Source organism: Larus michahellis, chromosome Z (genome assembly GCF_964199755.1).
Source record: "Larus michahellis chromosome Z, bLarMic1.1, whole genome shotgun sequence".
NCBI classification, from domain to species: domain Eukaryota; kingdom Metazoa; phylum Chordata; class Aves; order Charadriiformes; family Laridae; genus Larus; species Larus michahellis.
Window position 1 is genome coordinate 44,559,303 of NC_133930.1, and position 18,696 is coordinate 44,577,998.

The 18,696-nt window shown below is 39.9% G+C and overlaps 1 protein-coding gene across 3 annotated transcripts in view; it reads left to right on the forward strand.

Moving 5' to 3' along the window:
* DAPK1 (death associated protein kinase 1) overlaps positions 1-15,838 on the forward strand; it is a 92,009-nt gene extending 76,171 nt beyond the window's left edge. For all 3 annotated transcript variants that reach the window (XM_074569505.1, XM_074569504.1, XM_074569506.1), the window contains 7 exons: positions 2,615-2,837; positions 5,211-5,399; positions 7,208-7,405; positions 9,616-9,754; positions 11,043-11,163; positions 12,640-12,828; positions 13,439-15,838. In XM_074569505.1, the coding sequence (XP_074425606.1) occupies positions 2,615-2,837; positions 5,211-5,399; positions 7,208-7,405; positions 9,616-9,754; positions 11,043-11,163; positions 12,640-12,828; positions 13,439-14,671 (2,292 nt within the window). In that variant the 3' untranslated portion in view covers positions 14,672-15,838. The remainder of the gene's footprint in view (positions 1-2,614; positions 2,838-5,210; positions 5,400-7,207; positions 7,406-9,615; positions 9,755-11,042; positions 11,164-12,639; positions 12,829-13,438) is intronic.
* Positions 15,839-18,696: the final 2,858 nt, after the last annotated feature.

Genomic DNA, 18,696 nt, shown 5'->3' on the forward strand with positions numbered 1-18,696 from the left:
TTCATTTTTAATTTGAAATTGTGCCCATAGTTGAAGCTAGTATATACATATTAACAAAAACGGCTAAGCTAGTCTGAACCACTGATCTATTTTATCCTATCTCTGCCGATGCCTAACAAAGCATTTAAGGTGTTTAAGAAAGTGGAAAATGAACTATTAATAATTAGCACATCCCACAAAAGGACTTCCTTCCCCACCGTCACCATTTTCGTTACATCAGTGTTACGAAGTTTGAAGGGTTTGTGCCCCTTCCAGTAATTCCAATACCATCTGGAATAGTTGTACAAGTTCTCAATGTCTTTTTTTTAATTTTGCAATTTCAGTCTCTCCAAATCCCCTGACAACTAGAATGCAAAGCTGATCTGGGTTTGTTGTAAGGCAGTAAGTCTGACACGTCTGATACGCACCAATTATTCCATATACGCAGCATCACTCATGCCGTGAAGGTTCAGGGACCACTTGCCTGGAGATTACAGGCAAGAGCCAGACCAGTTAAAACAATCCTGTTTAATAAGCAGATGGGTCTCTGGAAAACTGAAATAAATGACCATTTCAGAGTAGCAATAGAAGATGGTGTGTAGCTGGCATTGCCAAGGTGGAAGTAGAATCATGTCCTTTAGTTCTGGCGGTAAATCTGTACTGGCTAGGATTGTAAAATATATCAGTGAAGATGTCAGAAAGTGCCAAAGTTCAGGTTTTCTTTGCAATGATAGCTTTTGTAACTGTTTGTCATAACAGGATCCATTTTGCATAGTTGTATCACTGCACTAAACCCTTGCCTGTGCCTGCACACAGGTGCATAAGTTTGTGTTTTAGTCATGATGTAAATAAGGAACTAATACAAGCTGACTTAGAACAAAAGGGAGACAGATAAATCTCTTCTGAGAGAGATGTTAGTAGATGGTAGCTCTGATCGTGATAGCAGAGTATTCTTAGTTATTGGAGGCCTGCCTACATATATAGGGAAAATGTGTGATAATTATATACTTCATCAGAGTATACTTTGCGACAGAGAATCTGATCAACTGAAATTAATAAACTATACCAAACCACTGAAAATACTCTAGTACTTCTCAAAATAGTCAGTTTCATCTAGTACAGACTGTACCTGACACGTTTTATTGTTAGTGCCTGTGGAGGGTTTTGTCCGTAATAGCACACACATGAAGAACATCCTGTCACAGTGGCTCCTGCAGAGGATTCGGTATTAGCCATCAGGGGTTGCAGGATTTGCATTGTGACTAACTTATTTAATAAATGCCTGTTAGCGAGGAAGGAACTAAATTATATGCACTACTATTTCTGTCAGATTTCTCAGCTTAATTGCTGCATGCTTATAATTTTGGGGGGCTGTAGGTGCTCATTTAATGAGTCATCCTACCCGTTAAACTCAGTACAAATGCAGAACAACAGACCCTCTCTCTCAGCTCCAGATGGGGGAATAAAGGAAGGGAAGATGAAGCTAGTTCCTCTGCCCTTCCTTGTCTGCTATATCCCTGTTTCCTTAGAGCAGGTCTTTCTGTGGTGACAGACACTGGCTAGTTTGCTGTCCTGCGCTATGACCCCTTGCTGAATTGATTTTTCAAGCTTAGCTTGTGTGGGAAATAGAGCTTCCATGTCTGATTGCCTCTTACTAGGCAAAGAGAAAAGACATATTTTGCTTTGTTCATTCCCTGCTACGTCTGTGACAGGGACAGGAGTATACTACAGATACTACAAGACAAGATGCAGAGGGGTAACGGGGGAGCTCAAACTGGAAACTTCTGTAGGAGATGTGATTGGGTTTGAGGAAGGCCTGTGTGGGAGGAGGAGATTGCAGCTGTGGAAGAGGCAATGAACGCATACAGAGGGCAAATTGTGAGAGGAGAGTTAAGTAGAGAGGCAGATCTCTTGAGGCTTTGGAGTAAAGAGGGAAACCAGTCTGGAGGTTGTACGCTTGCAGTAGAGGGGTAGAACAATGGAAGTTGAACGTTATGTGAGAGGTCTTTTAAGGTAGAGAAGAATAAGTGTTTGGGGAAAGGAGAGAGAAGATTGGTCTGGGAAAAGCAATATTTACCTTGCAAAGAACTGAAGTGGAAATAAAGAGAGTACTAAGTGGGAGGAGGAGGGAGAGGAAAGAGCAGAATTCTCCCAAATATGAGAAGTACAGAAAAAGCTGATGTAAAGAAGAGAAATGCACATCAAGTTTTCCCATTGCTCAGGTGGTAGCTGTCACTGCAAAACTCGTATTGTATAAGATTATGGATATTGGTTATGCTACTGAGATTCACAGGTAAGGGGAATGAGTACTGAAAGAGACTAGTTTTTCTCTCTTTTGCCCTCTCCATCAGAGGTCAAAATGATCCAATTTACTGGTGTTGAGCCTGAAGTCATGTGTGATTTTTATGAAGGCTCAAGGTGGCTCTTGAGAGCAAGCACTCAGCCGTGCCTTGTCTACCTGTCCTTCCCCTTCTGCCAGTAACTGATCATTTGCATGATGAAGCAGATGGGGGAACTGATCCAGATGAACACCAACCTGGCAAGAAAGCGTTATCTAAACCCTTTGTTTTGAGTTTGTTGGGAGTCAGAAGTTCCCTGCCACACGTTCTGATTTCTTCTTTATGTTGAATTTTAGGATACGCACCGGGGGCTTTTTATCCAGCAGCTGCGGCATACGCAGAATCCACAGCCCCGGATCAAATTGAAGTTGTTTGGATACTCTGGCGCTGGGAAAACGACCCTCGTGGAGTCTCTCAAGTGTGGCCTGATACGAAGCTTTTTCCGAAGACGTAGGCCTAGGCTCTCCTCCACAAACTCAACGAGATTCCCTCCATCTCCTTTGTCTTCCAAACCTTCAGGTATGACTTCGAAGCTGTAACGTTTGAACAGGAAAACACTTTCCTCTTAGTCTGTGCAGCTCCTACAAAAGAGCTGTTGGCTGTATTGGAAAAGACAGGACAAGCTAAGCATGTAAGAAACCAAAGCAGAGAGGGCATTGAGTTCTCTGTGCACAGGCTCATACCCAAAGGAAGAGCAAAGAGCAGCAGGTGTGAAGGGTGTAGGAGTAGTTAAGGTTTTGTTTACTCACGTGCTGCATAAGTGAACTTGGAGAGCGGAGGACAGGACTCGTGAACACTAGCTTTTATTTTTCACAAAAAGTCCTAGGCTATGAATGCCAGTGTCATGACCAGATTCCACCATCTTGGGTTTGGGCATTATGTTTTGTCAGCCTTTTGGTTGAGTAGCTTCGTTAAACTCCGTGCAAAATTGAAACAGTTGCTGCATCTTTGTGTGATCTTTAAGTGGTAACAGAGGATTCAGAATTGCCTCTGATGCCTTGGAGTGCTTTTCCGTAAGGCACAAGAGTGGATTAGCCCACTTAGAGGTGTCTAAAATAGTCTCCAAACTAGGTGAAAATGAAAGTTTCCTAAACTGAAGTAAATGGGTGCAAATAATAGGGAAACTTTGACCATGTAGCACCAGTTAGCCTGTGTGAAGTGGGAAGAGCTTTAGGATGTGGAGAAACTAGCTAGGTTTATACTTTGACATGTCCCTGGCTTTGGCAGAACCCACAGTTGTGGCAGGATACCCAAAAGAGTAGTGAACTATTTGTCCAGCTCCCTGTCCTAACACCGAGGGGCTGCGCAATGTATACAAAGGTAAGCAGGCATGTTGAGGCGCTCAAGTTTAAATTGATGTTTAGAAGTAGCGGTCCTATGTACGTTTTAGATGAGGTCAGGATTGTCTTTTTCTTTAAAAACGTTTGGATAATACCTGCAAGTTTAGGTTTCATTCATCATTTTTTAAGTAATGTTAGAACAGTGCTAGTAGTAGATTTCATATCTGTCTCTAGTCACCTGAGGAAGCTCAAAGGTACTCACAGAGTGGCGTAACAAGACAAGACACCTGGCACAGTGATTCTTACTTTATTTGCTATTCACTTAACACAAGGGGCTCACATCTGCGACAACAGAATAAAGAAATTGATTAAATGAATCAGTCAGAAGTTCTTGGTTTGCTTACCGTAATTTACTGTGTCATACAAGGGGAGATAAGTCACTCAAGGAATATCAGTTCCTGCAGGCAGTGCAGGAAGGTTTTCACTGAAGACAAATTTTTTTATGTTGGTTGGTACCAGAATCAGAGGATAAGTCTTAGGCTCTCACACTATCATAAAATCAGACAAGACTGCCAGTCACATTAGCAACTCTTTATAGAAATAACAGTGAATCCGAAGCATGAAAGTAGCTTACCTAGATATAAAGTCATAAAGTTATGCAGTGCTGTGCACACTTGAAAGTTTTGCAGTTCTGTGCAAAAAAAAAGGTACTATGGTGGTGTTATAATGTTTGGATTTTGGGGTTTTGCTTTGTTTCAGTATCTGTTCTTTTGGGATTAAAATCATTATATAACATGTAAATAATGTTATGGGTTGAGTGACCTAATCACATAAACATTTAAACCAGCACAATTTGGTCTATACTTCATCATGTGCTTAGGTTTGTTTAAATTCTGTAAAAATAAGTTTGCAAATTCACCGTGTATTTATTTACAAGAGCCTAAAGATTTAAATATTACACTAGAAGATCAAACATGAAAGTATAGTTTTACAGCTGACAAGTAGTTTCTTTCTATATTAAGACTCAAATTTTAAGAATTCAGCATCAAGTGGAGGAAAGAAATCTTTACTTTCTCCACTAGATGGTGCAAGTGAATTAAAAAGCCCTTTCATTTCCCATTTACTCGGGGAATCTGAATTAAGCATGAACTAAGCAAATTGCTTATTAGTAAAATAATTTTGGTTAAGGGCCTCCTTTTCTCCTTCACCTCCCCAGAAATAGTTGTTACACGGTGATATTTTTATCCTTATTTACAGGAATCAACTATATGACTATGTAGCATTTCCATGCCAATAAAAATAGCCCAAAGAAGAACTCTAACTACTGAAACCGTTCATTTACAAACCATTCAATTTTTTTTCTATGCTTCCCACCCAGCGGTGTATCTGCTCAAAAGCAGTAAGTGTTCTGTGGGATCATTCTAATATTTTCCTTTCATCATTCAGAATAAGGATGTATTTGTGTATGCTCACAGCTTGGTAGTCCTCTCCTTTCTTTGAAGAGCAGTTTGGTTTTTTTAACTCAGCTTTTATCCTTTGCATACTTATTTTGAAGTGATCTGGTTGTGATTTTCACATGGTTTGTAATCTCATTTTCCTTTCCCTGACCCAGTTTCAGTAAGCATTACAAATCTTTATCCTGGTTGTGAGAATGTCAGCGTGAGAAGCCGTAGTATGATGTTTGAGCCCGGCCTGACCAAAGGAGTATTAGAAGCTTTCGTTTCACCTGCTCATCACTCTCACTTCTCTGCTGATGACCAGTCCACGAAGGCCATTGACATTCAAAATGCCTGCTTGCATGGTAAGCAGAGTCCTGGGCTGGCATTGCCTAAATGCTGTGGGACAGTTAATGTCATGTTGCTGGTTTTTAAAAATAAAAATGAGAAAAAAAATCTGACTTGGTATGGTCGTTACTGTGGTTGAGAATCCAACAGTGGTGGAGTTTGGTTCGTTTAAGCAGAAAGTAAATCTACACAAAGTTCTCTACCTATAATACGCACAGTAATCACTTGTGTCAGATTGTTATAGTATGACATAGAAATGTTTTTGAGATGAGTAAGTGGTGCAGCAGGGAGGAGGGATTTGGTGTAATAGGAGTGCGTGGCAGACCAGCTACTAGTGTGAAAGCTCCTTCACCTATACTGTATGTTGTTTGGAGATTTTACCAGAGGTAATCTGGTCCCATAGACCCAAGCGTCTTCACAACGTAAGCGGTTCCCAGCTGTATGAAAGACCTACCATTCTCGCCCCGTGACAGGGCTGGATCATCTTTGGTGAGTCCTGGAGCTCACCAAACATGGTGAGTGGAGCTTCTGATTTAATTTGTTTTGAAAGGAAGCTAACTGCTCTGCAATTGAAACCAGTTAGCAGTAAGATGGTCAGTCAGAGAAGTTGTCGTAAGTACATACATGGCTTTTGACTATGAAGACCGTACAAATGGTGCATATACACCTCCAGCAATACTAATTGTTATATCTATCTGTGGGGTCTCTTCTTAATAAGGACGATGTTTTGCATGCCTTAGCAGCCACAATTCTGAGGCTGAGTTAGGATTAATCAAGATTTTATTTTGGAGAGAGAAACCTATTTATGAACGCAGTATATGCACACTAACACATGCAGTGACAAAACGTTTGTCCTACATGCTGAAGAGTTTGGCATGTAGCTAAAGCTCCTTATTTGTCCAGGCTAATTTCCTCTTTCAGTGTAATTTGAAACCAAGTCAAATTCTGTAGTGAAATAGAGTTGTGCAAAAGACTGACAGAAGGGGTTTCTTTTCTTTCTCTGTGCTGTGTTGATATAGAAGGAAAGCGTGCAGATAGGTGAACTCTGAATAGCTGTACTCATAACAGCATATTTGAGGTTTCTGGGTTATTTTGTTCTAGAAGTTTGAGGTGCATCTTCATCAGCATTTATTTAAATAGACGTAGTACAAGTGCACCAGACTTCACCCTAATCAGATGGTGAGTCTGGGAAGTGCCATACAGTGCAACAGACTAATACTTTTCCCACCTGCAGCTAAACGAGATGGCAACAAGAAGCATGATGCTGTGGGGATCCTTAACATGGTGATTCTTCAGTCCTGACTTAAACAATATGATGTGAATGGTACAATTCTGTAAAGCAGAGTGGCTTCTTTATAATTTCCTTCAGCTGTTTTTACTACCAGCAGTGGCATGTTAAGAAGAAAAATTAATAAAAATGTTGAGCTTTTGGGGGTGAGCAGGAAAAGAATGGGAGCCTTTTTTCTTGTTTTTCAAGGGAATTACAAAATCCGTTGCTGTTGTGGAAGGCAAAGGCCAATTTAATGTGTAAGGTTTGCATGCATTTAACACACAGGTGCTTCCAGGTGGCATCCAGCTGAATGTCCTAGAGAAGTGAATGTGAGAGAGGAACAGGTTGTGAGGACCCAGCTTCTGAGACCAACTGAAACCCGTTCCGTTTGTTCATGATTCATTTGCAGTCTTGCTTTCTCGTGTGCATACAGTTTATCTTTGTGAAAGTTTAAATCAGATTAACTCTTTTGTTTGTCTTTCCATGGCTGAAAGATGCTTCATGTTTACTGACAGAGTGTGATCTGATCTCTTCATCTGTTTGCCTGTTTTTCAGGAGTTGGCGACTTCAGCATCTGGGAATTCTCTGGGAATCCTGTGTATTTCTGCTGTTACGATTATTTTGCTGCAAATGATCCCACTGCAATTCACATAGTGCTTTTTAGTCTTGAGGAGCCTTACGAAATCCAGTTAAACCAAGTGACCTTTTGGCTCAGTTTCCTGAAATCATTAGTCCCAGTTGAGGAGCCAATAGGTATGCTCTTCTATCTGTTAATGAAATAGGAGGGGACTATAAGATAAAGCTTCTTGTGTTTCTCTGGAAGTTTGTACATCTTCTGTGTTGAGTGCTGTTATGTGTCTTCATCCGCATGTATTCAAACAAACTTTACACAGGGTTTGTTACAGAAAGGGAATTTTATCTGTGAAACAAGCCTGAAGGGTTGTGCATACCACTTAGTCCAACTAAAAGAGTCATGAGGTACACTGCAGCCTCTTGTGGCACTCTGATTTACATCCGTAAATGGCAGATGAAGTTTTATGTCACATAAGCTGCGTGGAAAAGAGTTTCAGAGGGTTGGAACCAACCAGTTTTAGACGCATTGCTTATATTCTACCTATATCTAAGTCCAGTTAACAGTGTTTCCAGCATAAATTAGTCTTGTCAGTGAGAACAGGAGAGAACGACATTGTGGAGTGGCATTACCTCTCAATACGTGCCACTGTAACATACTTAACTAGAGTTGTATTTGGACTTCAAACACGTTAATTTTTTGGAGCATCAGGGAGTACAGAATTTCTAGTAAATTTCACTTCACACTTTCTCCAACTTTGCACAAGTTTTAAGTGAGTTTACTTGTTTTATATGCAAGCTTTGTAACGAACAAAGGTACTTGGCAGGCAAACAAAAACAACTCTGAGGGCTTTTTTTTCTTAAAGGGTCTGTAGGTCTAGGTATATATACCATATAACTTGCTTGTGTTTGTCTCTGAGCATTGGTCTGCAGACTGTGAGTTTCATGGTCGAGCCAAGCTCTGACACGTGTCTCTATCCGTGAACCAAAATGTTATTTCAGCCAGTGGATCTAACTCAGCTCTCATGGACATTTATTAGGCTGCTAGGGACTCACCAGACAAGCAGAACAAATACTTACATAGTGTGAAGAGTATTTCCCCTCTCTTTTTATTTTCTGCTCGATTCTGTATGCACTATCTCAGCCAGATAATAAGGATGAGCCAAGGCAGACCTTCAGTTTTCAGTTCCGGCATTTGCATGCCTTTCATTTTCCATTTTAGGTCTAACCACAAGGTTAACTGTATGAGCATTTAGATCTAACCAACATGAAATTATTTCCGGAAGTAAAAGCACAGAAATTTGCAGAAAAGTATCAAAGCTGAAAATACAGTTAATTTGCAATTGCTGAAATCTTTTCACGGCTCCTCAATCTAGCAAGGAAACTTAGTTCTTGGTTTGACCAAGTTAAGATCTGACTTAATTGTTTCTTCTTGCTGATCTAATTATCAGCAGTATTTAGATACTTCGCTTAAATCATTGTTTATACTGGTGAGCTCAATTCAGGTATCCATGCCTTCAACTGCCAAAAAAAAAAAAATAAGGCAATTTTAAAATACTTACCTTGAAGTGCTATGCAGAGATTTGGGAAAATATGGTTTTTTGTAATTGAATCAAGATTCTGTAGCTTTTAGTTGATGAAAACTGAGAAGTGATATAAGCATATTTCTCCCATGTGAAGTTTTGCCAAACTAAAACAGCAGGATTGGATGTACTGTCTTTTTTAGAAATAATTTAATGATGTGTCCCCTTTTCGGGAAGATCAGTTTGAGAAAAGATTGAAAACTGTGCGTTCCATACTGTCACCTCATTCATTCCATTTGTGTCTTTCTTTCTCTCTTATTCTTTTTCATGGTTTCTGCCAGGCTTTCCTACTTAACTCTCACCTAAGTGAGAGGTCATTGTTTGTGTAAGTACTGCAAAATAGCATTCATACCAATGTATGAATGTTGTAGACATTTTGTGTTCTACGTGTAATCCTCTACTCTATACCTGTAGTATTAAGGACCATCCAAAGATTATGAGAAACCCTTTCAAGAAGCTGCTATTTTTAATTATTTTTCCTCACACTATTATAGTTTGTAGTTAATAGATATATCATTAGTGTTATTGTTTTAACAAAAACATTATTCAATAAAGTCATGTAATATCAATGTATCTGACGTTATTCAAAGAGTCTGGCTATTCAAGTTGGACAGTATACAGATAATCCTATAGGCAGATAACAGCCAAAGCACCAGTGGTGTAAGCACAGTATGGCTGTGCTTAGAGTTGGTAAATCCACTGCAAAAGTGATTGGTATGAAGAATGTAAAATGCATTGCTGCTTTCCCAGCAAAGAGCCATCGCCATAGGCATGTCTCATAGTGAAGGGGTGCTCTTGTTTCTCTTCTAGCATTTGGTGGGAAGCTGAAAAGTCCCCTGCGTGTTGTTTTGGTCGCCACACATGCTGACATAGTGAATCTTCCTCGGCCCGTTGGGGGAGAGTTTTGGTATGACAAAGACATGTCATTGTTGAAAGAGATCAGGAACAGGTAAGTGGGGAGTATGTTTATATGTAGTGTTTAAACACGTCAATTGGAAAGAAAAAATGCTAACATGCACAGGAATATGTAAAAGGTTTTTATGTGGCTTACACTTTATGATATTATGATATTTTGAGTATGTTCAGGAAGCTTATATTTTGCAAAAATTACCAGTATTATAGTGAGCAAGCTGCCTTAAGTGAGCTAAAATGAGCCAAGTGGTGCAAAAATGAGTGGAGGCTCAGGAAGTCTCACCCTGTAAACACTGGGATACACCCAAGGGCCCATATCAGCCATCTGTGTAACATCTGGGTGTTCGGGTTTTGCACCAGTCTCAGAAAAATGGGCAGTTCTCAGCTACGACCTCTGGGTGCCTTACAGAAGAGCAACCCTTTGCTCTGAGTTGGTTTAGGACGGGTAGGAAAAAAGGTGAAGGAAGCCTGGAGGTACTCTATACACAGTTTGTGAAGAGTTGGACACAGTGACAGTCACACAGGTGACGAGGTCAGCCAAGAGGTACCTAGAAGTTAAGGAAACTTGTAGCCTTCTTCAGCAAATGTTTGGAGAGCATGCTCATTGTAGATGGAAATAGGGATTTTTTTCACGAACATACTATTGTATAAAGTAACAATAATTTATATTCACAGTGAGCACATAAGTGCTAATTCGTGGTACGAGGAGCCATCCATTCCTGTGAATGCAGACACTTAGACACTTGTCTGGACTGTACAAGAAACCATTGTAGGAATTCCAGCAAAACAGTGGCAAGGCAGTATCTTAATCAATTGAAATAAAGCAACACAAAATACCTGTGTGTAATCCTTGGTGTTGGAATCCAAATCAGTCCAGAGCTAAGAAGACAAGTATGTGCAGTTGAAAAGTCAAAAGGAAGCAAGAAAGAGAGATAGTGTCAATAGCAATGACAACTGAACTATTTGAGAAGAAAGAAAACAACAAATATGAAGACCTTAAAAAGAATTATTTCCTGGTGTCCCTTCTCTAGTAAAAAGTTTGGTTTTGTAATTACAAGTACTGTGATGCAGTTGTAATTTTCATATGCATCTTCATCCATGTTCCTTAGGAAAGATGATTTTCTCTCAACATCTCTATTTTCAAGAAAATTTGAGAGCAGCTGTCTGTGCTTATAAACTACCTTAGCGTAATCAGTACTTAAACTTTTTCATCATTCCTTGAAGAAAAATAACTATTGTGTAATTTAAGAGTGTAGTACAACTGGATTAAGAAATAAAACTGGATTTGGGACTAAGCAAATAATTGCTCACCTTTTCTCTTTTAGATTTGGAAATGATCTGCAAATTTCAGACAAGTTATTTGTCTTGGATGCTGGAGCATCTGGGTCTAAAGATATGAAGCTTCTCCGAAATCACTTGCAAGAAATAAGAAGCCAAATAATTTCTGTAAGTAATGTTTAATGGTCTGGGTTGGGCCAGACAAAATGTGAAAATCTTGTGTAATAATTTATTGTAAGTTTAGTACTTACATCATGAAACTTAAAGAAACCAGTGCTGTTTCATGTTTTTGGCAGCAGGCTTGACAGACCTGGTGATAAACAAACTCCTGACATCACAGAGTCAGTCAGCTTTTTCAGAATTGTAGGTGTGTTGTACAGGTCACCAAAATTAATTCTCTTGAAAGGAAACGATTTGAGAATTTCAGTTCCAAGTTATACTTTCGTATTTTGAACTGATGCTGTTTGGATTCCAGTGTTGACCTTCCTTTTTGTTTGTTTTTAATCTTTTTTTTTTTTTATGAGTGTATTACAGAGAAACAGAATATATTTCAGGCAAGTACATTTTTCATTAAAAAACCCACCAGACTAGAACAGTGTCGTCAACTGTTAGAAAGGTAATTCCCAATATAGATGTGTGAACCGAATATGCGTTAACTTTTACTGCACTTTTTTACTGAAAAATATGTGCTTGGAGTTGTGTATATGTATGTGTAGGTATATGTATATGAGACTAAAGGTAGAATAGCCGTGGTTTGATGTCATTACCATGAATCATGAATCACCATGACCAAGTCAAGTTGTTACGTAGCCTGTGACAAATGGATTTAAATTTCTTCATACGAAAGGCCCTCTTACTTGTGTAACATGCCAAGACTTTCTGCAGCTACTTCTGATAGGTATTTTTTAAAAAAATGAATTAAAAGTGAGTGTATTACTGAGTTCATTCTGGAAACATCAAGGAAAATGTTTGGTTTTATGCAAAATTCAGCCTATTTTACATTCCCAATGGTCTCTTGACTTAATAAGCTTTTCTTCTCTGACAAAACTTATCGTAGCCATGGTCACTAGCTTGAAATCTGGAGAGCATTGCTGCATAAGTGTGTGCTGCAGCTTGAGAGTGTAGGATGAAGGCATCAGTGATGTCCAAGACAATCAATAGATAAAAGTACCATCTTCATATCTGGTACTCTCCTGTCTCATCTGCTGAAGTAAATTGATCCTGTACAGATACTGATGAGTACAGATTTTAATTGAAGTTGACAATTTCTGAAATAACGATTAACTTCTAGATGCATGAAGGCAATTGATACATCTTGAAGTCACTGTTTCAGGTGGTCAGCATGTTTGAGAAGGCAGGACTATATAAAACAAACTTTGTTCCTTTGTAATCATGGTGATGTTTGGAAAGTTTGCTTATTTGAGTGAAAAAGTTGTTTCTGGAATTCACTTTATTAAGAAAAGTTAGATCTTACGTCAAGTGAATGCCACGTGGAAGAGTAAGGGTCCATCACAAGGGGAACTCTTTGGACATGAATATGCATCATGAATGTATTGTAACCTCCATTCAAACAAAAAAACCCAACAACAATAGTACTCTTAGCAGAGTAGAATGATAAATGGATGTTTTCTGTGCTTTTCTAAGACTTGCCCACCTATGACCCATCTGTGTGAAAAAATAATCTCCACACTGCCTTCATGGAGAAAAATGAATGGACCCAACCAGCTGATGTCCTTGCAGCAGTTTGTATACGATGTACAGGAACAGCTTAATCCACTAGCAAGTGAAGATGACCTACGGCATATTGCACAGCAGTTGCATAGCATAGGAGAAGTAAGTGTTTTTAACTAAATTGCATATCTCTGCAATGGTAGAATATTGCTCTGGTAGAATATTGCTTAATGGGATTTAAGCAAATGTCTATAGTTATTTTTTTCCTCCTCCCTCTTAAGACATAAGAAGTAGAGACTGGTTAACTTTTTGTTATCACTATTGTCTTGTGGCTCCTGTTTCATTCAACATTGTTTCTTTGAGACAGGGAGAATTAGGTTTATTGATCTAGTTGTAAGGATATTAAATACCCAGAAAGGATAAGTATGCTATAGTCTTAAATGAGATAGTGCCTAATGTGTTCACTGCATATAAGAAATTTGTGTGTCCATTAGAAATTGAATCATAGGATAAAGTCTTTGCATAAGTAGCTTGCAAGGCATGGCTAGGCCTTACAGCTGTTGGGCTCTAATGGCTTCATTACTAGTGGCAATCAAGAACAAGAACTGGTCTTTGTTCCAAATAATTGCAAGAAAATAAAATACACTGTTTGTTTTTCTCCTGTCAGCAGTGTTAATTAAATGATTGGGTCAGTAAGTTAGTAAGGAGAGAAGATGGGGTATCATCTTGTACTCCACAAGATGTAAATAGTAACTTTTATATTTATAAACAGATTAACATTATGCAGAGTGAAACTGTCCAAGATGTTGTACTTCTGGATCCTCGCTGGCTCTGTTCAAACGTCCTTGCAAAAATCCTGTCAGTGGAGAACCCAAAAGCCCTCCATCACTATAGAGGTCGGTACACTATAGAGGATATCCAGCGTCTGGTGACGGACAGTGATGTGGAAGAACTGATACAGATTTTGGATGCCATGGATATTTGTGCAAGGGACCTTAGCAGTGGAGCAATGGTGGATATTCCTGCTCTCATAAAGACTGACAATCTCCACAGGTCTTGGACAGATGAGGAGGATGAGGTTCTGATTTATGGTGGTGTTAGAATCGTTCCTGTGGAACATCTTACCCCATTTCCTTGTGGAATTTTTCATAAAGTTCAGGTGAATCTCTGCAGGTGGATTCATCAGCAAAGCACAGAGGGAGATGCTGATATACGTCTGTGGGTAAATGGATCAAAGATTATGAATCGTGGAGCAGAGCTTTTAGTGCTGCTGGTCAACCATGGTCAGGGTATAGAGGTTCAAGTTAGAGGACTGGAAACAGAGAAGATCAAGTGCTGCTTACTTCTGGATTCTGTGTGCAGCACCATTGATAACTTAATGGCCACAACCTTACCGGGCCTTCTGACCGTGAAATACTACCTTAGTCCTCAGCAGCTGAGGGAGCATCATGAACCAGTAATGGTCTACCAGCCTAGAGACTTTTTCCGTGCACAGAGTCAAAAAGAGACATCACTAACTAACACTATGGGGGGATATAAAGAGAGCTTTAGCAGTATACTGTGTTTTGGGTGTCTTGATGTCTACTCCCAGGGAAGCCTAGGAATGGATATTCATGTTTCCGATCTGAATCTACTTACCAGGAGAAAACTAAGTCGACTTTTGGATCCACCTGATCCTATGGGCAAAGACTGGTGCCTTCTGGCCATGAATCTGGGCCTCCCTGATCTTGTTGCAAAGTACAATACAAATAATGGAACACAAAATGACTTTCTCTCAAGCCCAGTCCATGCCCTTCTGCAGGAGTGGAGTAATGCTCCTGAGAGCACTGTAGGTATCCTAATGTCTAAACTGAGGGAATTAGGTCGCAGAGATGCGGCAGACTTTTTACTGAAGGCATCTTCTGTATTTAAAATAAACTTAGATGCTAATGGTCAAGAGGCTTATGCTTCCAGTTGCAACAGTGGCACATCTTATAACTCAATTAGCTCTGTAGTGTCACGGTAAGAGCAGATGTTTTGCATGGACGTCCTTTCAAACTGCAGAAAAAAAAAAAGATACAGTACAAGAGTTTCTGTGCATTTTCATTTATGAGGTTTTACGTCAAAGGATCTTTATCCTTCTCCAGCACCACCTTTTTGTGCATAAACTTTCTACTTCTTACTGTGAATTGTTGCTTTTTATCTATTCTGGTGTACTTCTGGTGTTTTAAAATTATTCCTGATACATAATGTGCTGCTTAATACTGCCATTTTAACTGGAAAGTCTTAATTTTTGAATTACGTACTGCAGCTGTTTTATAAAACATTTTGATTCTCCCCATAAAAGGTAGGGGGAAAGGAATAGCACATATTACCTGAAATGTGTGTTTCTTGCACCTGTTTTTTCTCTTCATTGTGTCCTCTGCTTAACATTTTTTATATTTGTAAGGAGAGAAATCCACCATTTGTGGTCAATCTGACTGAATTTAAAACCACGTTGTTTATAGCTGAAAAAGCGAGTGCCTTTTGCAGAAGGGAGGGTGCAGTTGATTTGAATGACCCTGCTGGATTTACAAGAACATGCTACCTCTGTTTCACTTAAATTGTCTGCATGCTTATCATTGCAAGTGGTGCTTGCCTTTTAATTTTTCCTGCACTTCTAAGACATTGGTGATAACTCACGCAGAGCATTCTTGTGCCAGTACTATGGGTATAGACGTGTGATACCTAATCAACTTCAATTACAGTCAAATCATAATGTGAAAATCTCTTAAACTTGCCAATTATCATGCTTCGTTATTTCCATGCACCTCAGGTAAAAGTTCGTTATCATTATAGAGTTCAAAAAAACAAGTGTTGGATACTGCAGAATAATATTGTATAGCTGTCATTGTAATTTGTGTATAACAAAGGTTTTCTACTATTAGATCCTGCATTACTTACTTCCTGTACTTGAAAACTTTGATGGGGATAAAAACAAAAAGGAAGCAAGGTTTCTTGCAGTGATAATTTTAAAATTGATATGAGGGAATATGACCCATTCTCTGTCTTAAAAAGCATGTAAGTTTAATGGTGCGATGTGTGTTTGTTTATATATATTGTATGTACATATATTAATACTATTTTTTCCTTAATCTTACAATGTAGTAAAATTTTAAAGGATTTTTCTACAAATAAACTGTTGCTTGTTGCATCCTTGTTGTTCATACTCTGTAGCTGGAAGGCACCAAAATTTCTCTTTTCCTTAGTGTCGCAATCCTGGAGAGGCAATGCCTGGCTTCTGAAGTTGTAGGAACCTCCTGTTCCACTTCAGGGGGATTTCTCAGTGCGCTGGAGGAATATTTATGGATTTGTTTACTGCAGAGGTGGTCCCTCTGCAGCAGAGGGATTTGCATTCATTTTGACAAACGGCAAGCCAAAGCTGTTTGCTGCATAGCTTTCCCTTTGTGTTTTTTTACAACGAAAACCGGAACAGCAGATGCGAGTCTGTCATCAGGAATCCTCCAGATTATGCTGTGTTGCGAAGGGGGAGAACACTGCATTAGAGCCTGTGCTGCAGTAATGGTCCTTCACATTACGGATTCCCTCATCACGCGAGGGACTGTGCTGCTGGTGCTTATTTAAACTCTCAGTGTCGCCCGCTGATAGCTGCACAGTCTCTGTACGGCACTCTATGCAGGAAGCTCTGCACAATACCTCCACCCTGCATATACTGCAAAGGAGTTAAAAGGACTCTTCTTAAAATGCTAGTCGCCATTTCCCACTGCCTTGCCGTGCGTATTTTACCCTTGCTTTATTAAATCCTTCCCTGGGCATCGGTGGGTCCTGCCTCTGTCAGCTGAGTTCAGCATCTCCCACCACTGCTCAAAGTTGCTGAGTGAAGAGCCCAGCTTCCCACAGCCCCTGTTTGCCTGTGTTGCTTCACGGCCACCACCACGCTTCACCTCCCAGCTGTGGACATGTTCGGCCCTTCTGTCAGATTGCGTTACGTGGGGGGGGTCTTTCTCATCTCAAAATACTTTGATTTTCTAGCTGGCTTCTTTAGGCCTATTCTTCAGGCATCAAACTTGGAATTACCTTCACTGAGTCTGTGTGCCTGCAGAGTGGGACTTCATATTACAAGTCCAGCGAGAGCAGAGACTACTGTGAGATGCTTTCCCATGCAGGGCTGTCAGTGGTGTCTGTTAGTTTAGGATTTGATTCACCACTGTACTGCGTGTGGCGGAGTGGCAAGATTTTGCGATACCAGGTAGCTCCTCCCTACCTGCCTCCCCAGATGCTTTACGTGCGCTCAAGATGCATGGTCGATTACCAACAGTGATGCAGTATTCTTTTTCTTTTTTTTTTTTCTTTTCTCCTAACAGCATGTTCCTGACAATTCTCTGGTTCTATTTACTGTAAAATGCAGCCCTTGGAGTATAAATTACTTAACGGATGCTATGATGGATCTATGAATGGCAGTAACAGCCTATTGCATCATTTACAGTTTTCATGGTAGTAGGTTCAGGAAAGTGAATCACAGTCATGGGATAGCTTTGGATTGTTTTCCTGTTAATCATGTACTACTGACATTTAAAAAAAAAAAAAAAGATATTGTCCTAAATGACAATTTTGACAAAAAAAATTAGCAGTGATACAACGGGGCATCCTTCCAGTTGCTTCACTTCTACTGGTTTCTTGTTTTGTTTTGTGAATGCAACTAGGAGCAGAGATTCATGCCACAATTTTTAGAACTGTGTTTAAAATGCACTGATCCTGCCTGCCTCACTCCAGAAATGGAGGAAATGCAAGACTTTGCAAGATCGAAAAAGTTAGCCATAAATGTAAATTATGTATAGTTTGTGCAAGGAACATGCTAAGCTCAGCTCCTGCTGGTGAAATAAGTGCAGCTGGATACTAACCATTAGGAGACTCTCTTCCTTGCCCTTCTTTGTAGCTTCAGAGCAGAGCTTCTGAAACAATTTTTGGGGATAAAGCAGATTAGCCCCAACATTCATTTTGTCTTCAAAATCCATAATATGGACAAACTCTCAAGCTTGCAACACAGTTGCTCAAAGCCAAGATGCATGACAGATGATCGTGCAGTTTAGAAATGTATGTTACTGGGGTCTGGACTCAAATTCGGGAGAAATTTTCTGAAGAAGGTGAAGGTAGGGAGCAAGTGAGCATTTTGGTGCAAACCATTTTTCCAGTTGCAAACCATTTTTCCAGTGTAAAAGTCTTTTCTCCCAGGCATTCATAGGGTAGGAAAGTGCTTCGTACTGCTATTCGTATTAGGTTTTACTGGTTTTACTGTCTGTGGGAGTTTTGCTTCTGACCTGACCGGTGAGTTTGGAAAGCCACAAGAGATCAGTGGCTACATGCAAATGATTTCAAGGGTGGTTCAAGAAGGGCATCCAGAGGTGACCTTGGGTGGAGGTGGATATATATGATTCTTCTCGCCTTAAGAGGATGTAAGCTGGAGACCGCCACAGGTTTTAAGATCCTTGTGATTCAGATGATTGAGAAAGAGTTATGAAACTACAGGGGTTTAGCAACTCCCAAGTGTCAAGAGACTGAAAGCCAGGAGGCTTAGAAAGGAGCCAGAGGACAGTTTCCTAAATGGTCAGGTTTCTAGAGACAGCAATGGTGAAGCTGTTAGAGCTGGTCCTAAACCTGTGCTGGCTGCATTGCCCACTCCACGGAGAAGTTACCTGTTAGTTCATTGCAACCTTTGTATTTCAAAGATGCTGTGTTGCAGCATCGTTGTTTGTAACAGGTGCCTCAATTTGAATCACATCACTATTTCAGCTTCACCAATGAAATGGAGGAGTAATGCCAAGTTGTAACTCCAGACAAAGTAAATGAAGCGTGCTGTTGGCTGAAACCTCTCTAGGTCAGAGGGGATGGAGTAGTGCAGTATCTTCTTTGAAGGTGGCCTGAAAGCACTAGGTACAATATTAAAATTTATTTCTATTTGACATTTTGCTTGTTAAACTCAGTGCAGCAGGTCACAAAAAACCATTAAACAGGACCACAGATTCACTCCCATATCTTTTCAGTCTTTGTCTG